General features: G+C 45.1%; 2 protein-coding genes across 4 annotated transcripts in view; both read left to right on the top strand.

Annotated features, from left to right (window-relative positions):
* Window positions 1–14,224, top strand: part of LOC126556159 (netrin-B-like) — a 147,713-nt gene that overhangs the window by 121,491 nt on the left and 11,998 nt on the right. The gene's annotated exons all lie outside the window — the stretch shown is intronic.
* LOC126568683 (netrin-A-like) overlaps window positions 1–14,224 on the top strand; it is a 58,115-nt gene that overhangs the window by 39,521 nt on the left and 4,370 nt on the right. For 2 of the 3 annotated variants that reach the window (XM_050225217.1, XM_050225209.1), the window contains exons 3-4: window positions 6,611–6,760; window positions 6,830–6,959. In XM_050225217.1, the coding sequence (XP_050081174.1) occupies window positions 6,611–6,760; window positions 6,830–6,959 (280 nt within the window). The remainder of the gene's footprint in view (window positions 1–6,610; window positions 6,761–6,829; window positions 6,960–14,224) is intronic. The other variant, XM_050225201.1, reaches the window with a different exon arrangement.

Genomic DNA, 14,224 nt, shown 5'->3' with positions numbered 1-14,224 from the left:
TGAAGAGTACAAAAGAATCTTTCACGTCCAAAAGACAGCAAGTGACCAATGGCCAACTATTATTTCAGGCTATTTCAGGCCAGACAGCCGATAAATACACAATTCAAGAACAAACATAAATACATCTCGTTCGCTTCGATGCTTGCCCGTGCGAAATACTCTCGACGTTGGTCCTCAGTTTCACCACAGCACTGAAAAAAAGCGCAAAACAAACAACCGGACCTCACCAATAAAAAAAAAACCCAACACGCAAACCAAATTCTCCCCGTATCGAATACACACGACCGGTTCAGTCTCACTTTTCCTGTTTTTTTTTTTTTCAAGATGCTACAGTGCATAAATAATTGGAGCACAATTTACGACTCGTCGCGAAAACGCACCGTGTCCTGTCACCGTCACCGGGCACGGTTCCCAACCAACGCCGTATTCCAACAGTGTATTAAATTCGGCAATGAACGTCTACCGATGCACCTAACCTGTGCTGTTGCCTGGTGTTGGGAGACGCGCGGCAAGACATTTATGTGTGACACCATCGTGCCTTGTCGTTGCGCCCACGCATCCCTGCCCATTGTACAATGCTCAGGTACAATGGACGGAATGAAAATGAAGATTTGATTCGCGACTACACCAGACGCGAATGCGTGCCCGCACCGGAAATGGCTTTAATCAGGCGGATTTTTGATTTAATGCATGAAGGAAGGGGTTTTACAAACACGACACACGCGCGCACAAAGACTTCCGGTACCTGGGTGTGTATGGAGCCTGATGGAGAGCAACAGTTTACAAGGCTCAACATCAGGATGTAGCAACACAGCTTGGCCATTCTGTATTAATAAACAAACATCAAAAACATCAAGATGTCAATAATGTTAAGCAGAATTAATAAATTACTAATGAGTGATTCGAACAGGTGTCGTGTTATAGGGACATCTTGTATTATCAAATGCTAGTATTGAAGGGAGGTACTTTTACTCGTCAAAATATCTATTCTAATAATTTGCACAGTAAGACAAGAACCTTGACGAGGGCCTAGTCCTATGTTCTGAACTCTCTCCCTAAGACTCAAACTCTACTGTGGTATCTTTGTTGGGAAATCTGCTGTGTTCATCTATTTCGTCTGATGCTCTCCAATTACTTTTTTTGACACTCTGACATGCGTCTAGAAGAAAGAGGGCTTGAAAATGGACGTCTTTTCCTGTCATTTTTTGCTTACTTTAGTCAAGTTTCTTATTCTTCTAGGCTTAACCTTGGCGTGACCTTCTAGGTCACGCCGACCATCTAATGGCTTACTAGAATTGCTGATACGTCGTAGTTGGACAGTCAGTTCTCGCTCGAATCGACCACCAAGGTTCGTCGACGTCGAGGGTTCGAATGGGATATAAACCCTGGTCCTACCGTGTGAAGACCAGCGCAACTGCCGCCTCGAAGTTTCCGAAACCAGAGTTGTTAGTCGCGACATTTGAAGTTCATCCATAACTTATCAAAGGCTCTTATCAACCCCTCTGAATCCCTCTTTATCCTTCTTGTAATGCAAAAAGCAATAAGTTAGAAATAAGTTCGAGTTTAGAAGTCTTCTGAGTTTGTTTTAATTTCCAACCAAGCAAGTGGTAAATGAGCTACAACAACTCATCCTCAACCTGCTGTACGTCCACGCGTAAGCCCAGTAAAAACACTTACGTAAATCGTGCAATCAAAAAAGGACAACAACCATGCTAAAAACCAGACCCTTGACACATCCGGGGTCACGATTTACGAGCTGACTAATTTTTCAAATTACCCACTAAACAGCCTCACACACACTTAACCCCAAAATTAGCAGTAACTCACGACAGATAAGCCTACGGATCTGTGCGCGTTAGTACGTGTACGCTAGTGACATTTCCGGTGCAGAAACCGTTTTACCCACACGTGAATCAATCAATGCGAACGTACGATGCTGGTGTGTTTTTGAAGCTGCCATAGATTTATGTACAACTCGTGCGATTTACGAACCCAGCAACATACACACACACACGCACTGGATGTTGGGTGGATTTGACTGTGCTTTAACCTTACGCTAGAGCGTAGAGCGATGTGGCACATTAGATGTGTTTCTACTGATTTCATTATTTCTGCACGGTCGAGTAAGTATCACGCCGCCTGCTAGCGTTTTCGGAAGAATGTGGAAACTTCAAAAAAGCCTCGAAGCAGTATGGGTTGGTTACCGTGCGCCCGCGCACCCGTTTCCGTTCTCAACCCACATAATCTTCCCCCTGCCCGAAGGGTGGTAATTGATTTTCCTTGCTGGTGGAGATTGCATACTTTTCTGCGCGATTTAAATTTATTAATCACAGTGTAGCCACTCTCGGAAGGGAAGAGATGGGCGAATGTTAGAGAGAGAGAGAGAGAGAGAGAGAGAGAGAGAGAGTGCGTGTGTGTACGGGGGAGATGCTCAGGATGGAGCAGAGTTTAATCTTCGACATCAACGAGCCGAATACAAATCGATTAGTGTTGGGGAATGTTACAGAATCGTCTGCCGTTTTTTTATTTTTTTTGAAAATCACATTCAAATTTTTGGCCCACAACCACCATCGCTGTATATTCTGCAGCTGGCAGAATGATCTCGTTATCCCCGCTGTAGTTAACCTTCTAATCAAAATAAGCGTTGTGGACTCTGCTTACTGCCAATGTTGCTTTTCGACGAATTTTCCTCCCTTTGCTTCATAGTCTCTCACAGTCTCACTTAAATACATTGTTGTTGATGTTGCTCCTTCATCCCTTTCGAGGTCGACCATACGACACGGACTACTAAATCTCTGACTTGCTTGGTAAGCGCTCTCTTGCACCCGATCCGCCACTTTCTCATCGCTACTTTGGCGTACTTTGCCGAGCACGGCAAAAAGAGTTAAGCTTCCTATTTATGGTCAAGATTAAGACAGGATGTAAAGTCTTGAAATATTTCATGCGTTGCAAAATCTAGCCCGGCGAAGCATCTCCTCTTGCCGATCCGGTGCGGTTCTGGAACGGTGATCAACGGTGGGGTACCTTTGAGTGTGAGCCGCTCCGCTACTTGTTGGAGTTCTCGTTGTGGCGCAAACGGGAAAAACGATAATTTGTGTGGTGGATAAAATTATGGCCATTGCTCGTAAAACCCTTGCCCTTGTTTTTCTTCCAGGTCGCCTACATTGACAAATCTGCAAATAAATGTTACGGCTAATGCGAGACGTGCTAGTACTTGCAGCAAATAAACCATTTCGGGCTTGCACGGGTTTCGATAACGAACAGGGAAACTTGCTTTTTGGACCACTGGAACGTATGTGAAGTTAACTCACAGCACAAAAACTTTGTCTGATGCGTAGGATTTAATTCGCATCGGGAACATTCTTGTTGGAAGACTTCTTAAAAAAAAAACGACAACAAACAAAAACACACTAAATTCTCTAATCGCTCAACGATAATGCCTTCGGGGTGAAATTGCTACACGGTGGCGTCGATTATGACATACCGATTTCCTTCCTTGAAAGAAATGACTTCGCCCTCCACACCGATAAACCTTTATAACATCTTCTTTTGACGCTGCTTAGCATAAATTATTGCACGGTGCGATCGTTTCTCGTGGGGCGGGCGATCGCCAGCAAAACCAATCATCCCGTGGACTTGCCCGTTCGGTGTCTAAACGAGAGATCCACCGACACCGTCTGATTTTTTTACCCCCCCCCCCCCCCCCCCCCCCCCATTCCTCTTCATCGGACAACAATCAACCGGGGCCTGAAAAACTACCAGGTGATGGCACCACCCACTCTACCAGGTCAAAACATCCAACCAGCGTATCCCTTTCAGTAGAGAGAAAAAAATGGAGAAAATAATCCAACGACCCTTCGGATCCCCGCCTCGGATCAGTGCTCGGAGACTAGACGAGCGGTGAAGGCATCAGCGATAACGATAACATATATTTCATATCGTTTTTATTACAACCATCATTACAAGTGCCCAGTGATTGGGTGTTGCAGCGTTTTCGGGGTGGCAAAACCTTCACACAACTCGTCCAACTTGCGGTACGCCGGTGCACTGCCCAGCCACGCTCGCAACAGACGGCACCGTTTCACGAGGGTGGTCGGGCGAGAGAAACGGGCCAGACATATCACAAATTCTACCACCACTAGGAGCGCGTCAGAGACCGGCAGAAGCGGTGGCGAAGACGAAGACAAAACCGAGAGAGAGAGAGAGAGAGAGAGAGAGAGAGAGAGAGAAAGAAATTGGGTGGGCAAAATTGACTGAACGAAAGAAACGAGGTGATAAATTACACCAATTACTGGAATATCTTCAACATCAATAAATTCCATTCCATTCCTGGGGGCCAATTTCGGGAACCCGAAACGGGCAGTTGCCCAGCTCCGGTGTGATGATGAACAGTTCGATTTTTGTATTTTTTTTTTTTTTTTGGACGAAGATGGAGCAGCGGTGGAAGAGTTGCTTGTTTTCTGGGTTTTTTGTTTTGTGCTTTGTTTGTATTTCCATCACTACCAAATGCGAGGGTAGCTGCAATTCTGACTGCAGTTCGGTAGCTCAGACACATCTTGATTCTATCTTTACTTTTCTATTTTCGTGTAACGGTTACATTTCTCCCTCTCTGTCCATCCTATCCCGGATGTTGCAGTTCTATCTTACGCCCGATTTTATGCAAAATCCAGAAAACTGAGACCATCGTTAGCTCTGCAGCATATCAGATACGTAGCCTGCCAATAACTCCAATCAAAATATTGTGTCCGAAGGTCACGTCATCTCAAACAACGCAGACCCACCCTTTTATTGATATGATCTCCAAAGTTTTGCACCGGCGATCATCAACAAGGAAACTCGTAAAGCTTTATTGCTCGGAAACTATCCGCTTTGGTACTACTGCTCCACTTGCACGTACTTCGCATCCTGCTGTTGGACAGCGTGTGCAGGTACGAAACACGTCCCGAGCGTCCCGAAATCCTTATTCCCCAGAGATACCTTTACTCTTAATTTTATTCGTAACGAAGCTATTACTCTTGCTCGTGCCGCTCGCGGGGAAGGTACATTCGGCACCAAAGGTATGATATATCTGTATTAGAAACCAATAAACTGCTGATTTATGCTCCAGGGTGTTGTGCTCGTTATAAGAAGCCAGGCAACCGTCACAAAACTTAGCCTCTCACCGTTGCAAGGGTCCAGGGTAAGCTGATATTGGGGGGATTTTTTTTTTTTTGCGTAGCTCCAGTAGCCCATCGTTATGACTCGTTAGGGAGAGGGGGAAGTCAAATGTGTGAGTGAGGCTCGTTGAGATTAACATAGAAAACAAATAAAGATAAACTTTATATATATAGTTCTGTTTTGTTTTGTGTGGTTCCGATCGCTCACCGGGGTGCAGCGGTTCGTGATATACGTTCATTCTTGATTAGAGGTCAGGGTGTCACATCCATTTGCTACAAGTTAAAACTTAATAGACCTTTAGCACGAACCAGCGGCTACGGTGTGTTTTGTGAGGCTTGAAACGTATTAGATTGTTGCTTGTTCTTTATTGTATTGTGCTGGTGGATTTACAACATCTCAAAGTCCAAAGAATGTTGGGAACCAGATGGCTTTTTCACGTGGAGTGAAATAAACTAGCTCTTCTATAGAGGAAGATGGACAATACATAAATCACCCATTTTCAGCATTCAGATACCAATAGAAGGACCATCACGACAATGAGCCGTCATTTTGGAGTTAAATTTAAAAACATATATTACTGTGCCCGAAGAGCAAAGTGACATTGGATGTCAAATTTCGCGCGCCACAAGAAGCCCCTTGTTTTTATTTTTCGTTTGTCAGTATGTATGTTTTGGACAGTTCTGCCACGTTTCAAGTCACAACATCAACCCGGCTAGGAGTGACAACTTGTTTTCGGAGCTGTGCGCCAAGTATTTTTTGTCCATATTGACCATGTTCAAGTTTGTGGAGCAGCACGCATGCATCAAATTTTGTTTGCGCAATGAAATAAACACTGCGGAAACATTGTGGATGTTATAAGAGACGAGAACCGTCCGGGTAAATCTCGACCGATGACGCCCACGTCGTCCACAAATCAAAGATATGGTGGTCAACAATCGTCGGTTGACGATACGAGACCTTTCGGAAAGTGTTGGGATTTAAGTGTCGGGTAAAGTCTCGCCTGGTGCCGTCATTTTGAGGGAGTTTTTCGCAAACCACTGGCACCCATATTGTTCCAAGCTAAAACGGCCGCTTCGGGGCCACCGTTTTGACACTTATCGAGGAGATAGAATCCGCAGCGACGGTGGAACTAAAGGACATCCCAGCATCCGCGTTTTCCACCTGCTTCGAGGAGTAGGAGAAGAGATGGAAGAGGTGCATTGCATCGGAAGGGGATTACTTAGAAGGTGATGACCGTCTTTTAGCCTAATAGAAAAACCATTTAAGAAATAAACGCAAAGTCACTTTGTTTTTCGGGCACAGCAGTATAAATACCAATAGATGCTACTAATGAAAAATAGTCCTTCTATGATATTACAGGACTTCACCTGCGTGGCTTGTGGGATATTCATACAGCATTCTTAAGATAGCGACAGTTGTGGATTAACTTGCTAACGACTCATTTCCATTCCAGCCTGCGACTGTCACCCGATTGGATCGTCCGGCAAAACGTGCAACCACACAACGGGCCAATGTCCGTGTAAGGATGGCGTTACGGGGCTTACCTGTAACCGGTGCGCCCGCGGCTACCAGCAGAGTCGCTCACACATCGCTCCATGCATCAGTAAGAACACAAAAAAGATGATTTTATTCGAGTTACCTGTTTTGAAAAATTGTTCTTGATCATTCCCAGAAATTCCGAGAGTTATCAATATGGTACATTCGCAAAATACGGCACCGGAAGAGCATCACCAGTACGCGGTTAGTAGTGGTAACCATGAGCCGGACGCACCCACCTACCGGATGCATGCCGGACGGGGTAAGTAAGTGCCGCTTTTTCATCACTCTTCATCTAACCCGTCCCCAATGCTCCAGTTAATTTCTCCCAGCCCATCATATATCCTAGCAATATCTTAGCCACCCAAATCATCGCTGTACCGTGTGGTAAGTCTTGTTTTAGATCAATCTACACATCGGATCGGGTAATTAGTCCTGCAGCGAGTTCGATAACAGATTATTTGCCCCAAAACTCGAACATCCATGTCAAAGCAATGTACCACAGCTATGTTGAGCGTAGAGAGCAGAAAGATCTTGCGGTTCGATCTCGCGTAGCCAGTAGCCAAACACGCCCGTTTGATTAATGCCCAAACAAATACCGATCACGAGTTGATCACCACTAAACACGAGTGTGTGTGTTGCATCCCGGAACCTCCAGAGAAACACATCGAGCTATCTTCAGCCTCCGGTCACTCTAATGAGCGCAATCAATCTTCGCCGCCCTATCTCCGGCTGCCGTGCCCGTATTAATCAATGAGCTCGCGAAAGTAAATCCCGCTGTACGCCTTTCGGGTGTTTAGCTGTTCCGGGATGCAGGTGTTGGGGAGTAGGGTGCGCTAGGGGAAACGGTTATTTGACTTATGGGAAATTGCCAGGAACGCTGGAGGACACAATTTTGAGGAAGGTTTACCATTGGTACCAGCTAATGCTACAAGGATGAAACGATGCCTGAAAGCGGACCGGCAGAACATGTGTCTACGAGTAGCATCGGATTGAACTGAAGCGATGCTTTGTTTGTGTGGTGATCGAGGACAACTGCTCTAATTATCTGCTCTAAAATTAGAGTCCGAGAGGTTTATTGCACGGTAAACATACACACATCTTCTGCTACCTCTGTTCTGTGTGTATCTGTGTACGTAAATTTGCCAACCATCGCGCAAAACAGGAGGACAAAAACAAACTTTAATTCACCACGACAGTTACTACTAGTAAATGTCACCAAATTCACCACACCACACAGAATGACATATCGAAAACTGACAGGCTCAGTAAAGCCCCCTTACGCTATGGTTAGCAAGTAAATGACAATCTTCTAAGCGGTGTCTATCGATCCAACCTCCACTACACTCACGCAGCCACCAGGGGCCGTTTTTTTCTTTTCGCGTTGCCTTTTTCATTTTCGCAGCTAATTAAAACGGGATGATACTCGGGGAAAACGGAGACCGGCGTTGGCCTGGCTGCTTAATTTATCGCTACCATCGTGCAAAGTGAAAAGTGAATGAGCAGCAAAAAGCAGCAACAACAAAAAAAAAAACACATGTTACACTTTGCCTCGATACCGTGAAAGATCACACTTCAAATAACGCCTGCATCTGGTGCCGGCGAGTCGGTGCGGCCCAAGTGCCCTAGCACAGTGCGACAGAGACGCAATTTGTTCGACAACTCAGCGCTTAATTATGTATTGCTTCGCTTGAGCGGATGTGCAACAACTCCTTCTGGCGGCACTGGCGAGAAGAGTGATAAATATGGTAATGGACCAAAGTGTTGTTATACTTTGTTTTTAATGCATAATTTCTTTTCCGCTGTTTCTTTTCGTTTTGTTCGATCTTTGATTGGCTTCGAACTAGTTGGCGTTACATGCTTTTTATGTGTTTTAGCAGTGGTATTTAAAAGATTTTATCTGTTTACGATGTTTGCGCTAATCGTTTTATCGTTTTCTTTTATTTTTCTTCTATTTTATTGTCTCGTTTTTCCCTTTTCTGTTTGGTTGTGGTTTTATTTTATTGGTTTTGTTGTATTTTTAATATTGTTTCAGATTTTTCTAATAATCTTTCATGTTTTGTTTTATTGTATCCTTTTTTTAAATTTGTTTCTCTTAAATTTTCCTATTTTTATTTAATGACACTTAACTAAAGCCACCACTTTAAGCGTATCGAAACAGTTATTAACTATTTCTTACGCCCATCGACATCAAGTACTCCGGTTCACACTTGAGGCAATTGCGCATGCATTTGCAATAAACCGCTTCAAGGCCACACGATGCACTCCGGTAATCTCTGTGGCGCGGAAAACGAATCATGACACTGCAGCTGAGCTCCTACTTCCGTCCATACCGGAGAAGCACGAGAGACGCCGAGTGGCTGGGGCGAGGCAAAAAAAAATGGCATAACATAAAACTCCCCATCAGCAGCAGCGCAGGCCACCGCTATTTATCATACGTTCATTAATTTATCACATCACCATTACGGGCGAAGTAATTTCGCATATTATGAAGATTTATCATAATCGTGCAGCCGCCAAACCGTCCGCAGCTCGTCGACTCCTAGCGCTCCTAGCGGTTGGCCAGCGGGCGCTTGCCAGTCGGTACGGGACCGATTACTCGCACCGTTTGCGCAGCCAGAAGATGATCTCGAGCGCAAGAGCACGCGAATGGAAGATGAACCGCAAGAGCCAATGTTTTGATTTAATAATGTTGTGCCACAAGCGCAAGACGATGCGGCGGCGTAGAAGCGCGATGCACAAAATCGTACCAAAGCAAGTCAGCTAGCCGGCAACAAGCACATCCTCGCCGTGACGCTGGCACCGTGTCGTCACCTTCACGCTGCAACAGTTAATGAATGAAACATGTTGCGTATTGATTTAGGGCGTCCGAACCACCCGCTGCCTCCCGCCCGCGTGTCACGCATTTCGTTTGTGCAAGTGCAATGGTTTTAATTAAAAAGTGCAAGCGCGAAAGATATTAAAAGTGTTGCCTGCTGCTGTTGCCGCTTTAGCGAGACAAATAAATTCCACTCCCTCCGGGCTGGCCAGCTGATGCCAGTTTAGCCTTTTAACCTTTGGGCGTTTTAGCAGTTTTAGCTGCCATTTGCTGTGCAAGAAATGGTATTTTTATTGTATTGTTATTTAATCAAGATGAAGTTGAAGAAGTTCGCAAGATGTAAGCGCAGATAAATGCTTCTAATGGTCTTGTGTGGGTTAGAGCAACAAATACATTATCAAGAAATTAGTTCTTAATATCGTCAAGTCGACGTCGTAAACTGGGACACGCCTTTCGAATGAAGTCTTCCGATATTAACTGCCACTTGTGGTTTATAACAGGCAAGAGGATCTCCACAATAGACAGTTTAGAGATCTGTGCTTGTAGCACCCAATGTAAGAATCATCATCCTCTTCTGCAGCAGTTTACTCTACGGTAGATCTTACAGAATGGCCGACAATACCAGAACTCGATGCATCACCTAGACATTCATTGACTTCAAAGCGACTAATGCAAGATGCAATAGTACAGATTCCTGGAGAAGCTTTGACGGCTGTTCAGGGTGCTGCGGAAGCTGTCAGAATTGTTCGAATTTCACAGGGGTCTGAAGCTGTTTAACATCGCTCTGGGATGTCATGCGATACGCGGTTTTCGACATTTGGCACGTGATATTCATCTGATATCTCCAATTCCTAGGTTTCACAAGTGCCACAAACGATAGGATCGAATTGACGATCATTGCGACGAAGACAAGCGGTAGCGGTAAACCTTAGAAGTAGACGTGGTAGTAGACATTGGTACGATCGTAACTTCGGATAACAACGTAAGCAACGGATTCCGAATTGAGGGACGTCATGACTACTGTACGGTCTCCAAAAACTCCTTCGATCCAGAAGACTTCACACTGATTTGACGCATATTGATACGGCACGACGAACGGCGCGTACTAAGGAATACTAGGAACGGGGCATGTGGAGAAGGAAATTGAGCCACGTGCTAGTAGAGTGGTTTGGCAGTGCAGATATCCTTACGGCAGTCAAAGCACTAGGAAGGCACCATGTGTAAAGGGGACAAAGCTGGCACTTTGGCTGGATAGGGTGGAGACGACCTCGCGGAGAGTGGATCGAACCTGAGCAGACCAAAAAGAAATAGAAGAATCATCCAACGAGCTAAAGTTATGATTGCTAGACAAATTTACGATACAAGTAATCAAGCTTTTCCGCAATCGTTGAGTCCTATTTGACACGTGAGAGGAGGTCTCATTCGTTGGTCCAGGTGTACATCTCGCTGTAATGCGTTGTCAACTTCAACTAAATTCTGCGTCACTGTCAAAGCTTAGGACGCTACCAAGTCAATCATAAGTCCTTGGAAGACGACAACTTTAAATAATTTCGTAAAACTGTTGCCCTCTTATGTCCTATCTTCACTTGGATGTGTCCTGGGGACCGCCACAAAGAGTTGTCAACAAAAATATTCCAATTTTGACACACGTTGATTCAATAATCTATTTTTTTTTCGAGTTTCTGATGCTCTGTAAATACGAAATTGCATATCTTGGGGGTTAAGCCTCAATAAAAACTCCACCTAGAACATTCCAGCAGTCGGATGGAAATAACACATATGTTACTGTTAAATAATGTCATACACTGTATTAAAATACGCTTAAGCCCTTTCGAGCGCAAGGGTGAACAGCCTACAGCATATCTGTTCACTCAATGCTTTCCCGACAAATTCATCCAATGGCTACTTCTCATACAGCTAATTGTTTTTCAACAATCCTTACCCGATTTAGCGAAGATTTATACACTTTACGACTAAATCTCCCTTTTTTTTTTTGCTTTGCTGTCGCTCCCCGTACACAAATTGTAAAACATTCCTCAAAGCAGAGGAGGGAAAACAAGAACGATTCAAAATTAACAGTAAAATAATACCCAGCCGGCACAGTCTGCAAAATGGTGGTGGTAGTTATTGTTTTGTGAAAAAGTAATTAGTTTAACACAGCAGCAGCAGCAGCAGCAGTAGCAGCGGGAAAAAGAAGCGAAAGCATGCAAATGTGTTTTGGATGTCTGTCTGGATGTGAAAATAACGAAATAACAAACCGAACGTATTGGCATGAATCACTGGGCCGAGAATAGAGGCATTATGGCCGCCCGTTCGGGTAACGTCATTTGCACGATTTTTCTCGCTCATCCAGACTCACAGCCTTCCAGAGCCAGGATAAACGAGGGGAGGGGGAGGAGGGAGGGGGGGGGGGATTGCAAAGGGAAAGGAAACACTTTTCGGCGAACGTTTTCAACGTTTTCACCAACATTCCAACTGGCTGATACGTTAATCTCGGCATGCCTCCAGCTTCCCAGCTCCCCAAGTGCGAGTTTGGTTTGACCATAAAGCTGCACAAAGGACTGCCGGGATACGGACAAAATGCTGGCACTGCTGCTGCTGCTGCTGCTGCACGAACGCTGTTTTCGTCTTTTCGCTTTTTTTATTCTCTCCGGTCTCTTTTGGCATCCACGCACTATGCTGCCCGGGTCGGGTAGCGTGTACATGCTTAACCACAGACAATCGAAATAATTACATTTTAATCCACCCGATGCACTGAACTCGGGGCATTGCGGTCTTGGGTTTTCCTTGGGAAGCTACAGGTTGGGATGAACGACTGCCAACCGAAAGTTTTCGTATGATATTTTCACTCCGCAGCGTGTTTTTAACCATAAAACGAGTTAAATTAGTAAATTTTGCTGGCTGGCGTTTGTTACAATGACGTTGATCAATTTGATGCTTGCAGACTGTTTTTTATTTGATCTCTCGGACTTCTTGTCCCCACAAATGGTAGCGACATTATCGGCAGTACATTCGCGAGGCGTACAACCAAGTACAACGCGAGGTCCTTAGATTTTCAAGTGAAGTTCAGTGAGACGGAGATCTAGTATTTGCTGGGAAGTAGAATATTCTGTTCACTGCGAAGAAAATCTCGAGGTAAATGATGAACCATGAGAGCTCAATAAACGCTTCGACCAGGCAGATATCTTGAGATCTATGTAGGAGCTATTCGTAAGCGAATAAGCGAATTATTCGTGACCTGAGGATGCTTGTACTGGATCGTTTCTATAGTGTATACTTTAACAAGATTTGTTCATGATGAGCGCGTGGCCTCAAAACAGGGAAGTTGTAGATGCTTTCAACTCTCGTTATCACCCTCTGAAGCTCCACAAACAACTCGTAAAATTACAGTAGTGTCCACCCCACCCCTTAGCATTCAACATCGTCCGGAAGCTGTTCCAACAATTCTTCGAAAATTATGTTCTCGACTCAATAACTTCCACACGAAACCAACCAAAATCCAGCACTGAGACAGCAAGCCCGAAAGTTCAACCAACATAAATCACGTATACATGATGAAACACGACAATAATTCCGACGTGACAAAAACCCGTCCGACCATCCGCCGAACGGCGATAAAACGTGTGATAACGCCAAACACCATAACACGGGGTACGGGTCCCAGGGTACGTGTCCTGCTAGTAATTGGAATTCAAAACCGATAACTCACCCGTACCATAATTGCCCCGTCACGGCAGGACCATTTTGCGTGCCGGACGTAGCGTTGGAGCAACAGTCGGGAAAATCTGGCTGCCGGAAAAACGGTCAACCTCAGCAACGATCGGCTTGGCGCTTGGGTTGGCGAAACTTTGAACGAGGATTGTCAACATCAACAGCATGTCTAAGTTTACGCGCAACGTTGGACATCGGTCGGGGAGGCAGCAGGAAAGCGTCCGGGTGGTTATGATTGTTGAGATTGGTTTGTTTTATTACTTGTTTGTTAACGGGTTTACAAATTGCCACAAAAGCTTCGACATCCGAGACTGCCCAGTGCGGATCAGCAATTTAACTACAACACCAACCACTTCGGGGACCGAAAATGGCGATGGTGTGGAACTCTTTGGTTAGTTTAACGCCCGTATTTTTTTAGGCTTTGATAGATCAAACAGAAGCAAACACAAACGGAGCACCGGGCGTCAGAGAATGATTATACTTGTGCGGCATAAGTGTCATAACTACGAGCCACAAAACATGGCGCAAGGGTACGAAACGGTTTGGCAGTAAAGCGAAACAACAACAGAAATTCCAGATTATAATCCACACACTTGGTGAATTGCCGGGTTTGGGCACCGGACACCATTAACACTCCAGCGCCAGCACCATACAGTCGCTCGGAACGGTTGCAAACCCCGTCAGGAAGTATAAATTATTGCCCGATAATGCCTCGCCGAGGAGCAGGGTTTGCTTTACGGGCACCATTTCACCAGGCGGTAAAGCGTACGTTTAATCCTAATGCTGCACCGATCATCGTCCGCACCGGACCACCCCCATTCCGTTCCGTCTCGGGAAATGGTGTCAACCCATTAAGCCACAATCATTAGTGAAATCGAAACACGATGACTTGGAGACTTCGACATTGCTTGTTCCTTCATAAAAATCGCCCATCGTAAACGTCAAACCTCCCTTCGCACTTCACCGTAGCACTTGCAGCCGATCTCGCTCTCCCTTGCGAGA

This window comes from Anopheles maculipalpis, chromosome X (assembly GCF_943734695.1).
Source record: "Anopheles maculipalpis chromosome X, idAnoMacuDA_375_x, whole genome shotgun sequence".
Lineage (NCBI taxonomy): Eukaryota > Metazoa > Arthropoda > Insecta > Diptera > Culicidae > Anopheles > Anopheles maculipalpis.
The sequence above is the reverse complement of the archived record's forward strand: the minus strand, read 5'-3'. Positions and strand labels throughout refer to the sequence as shown.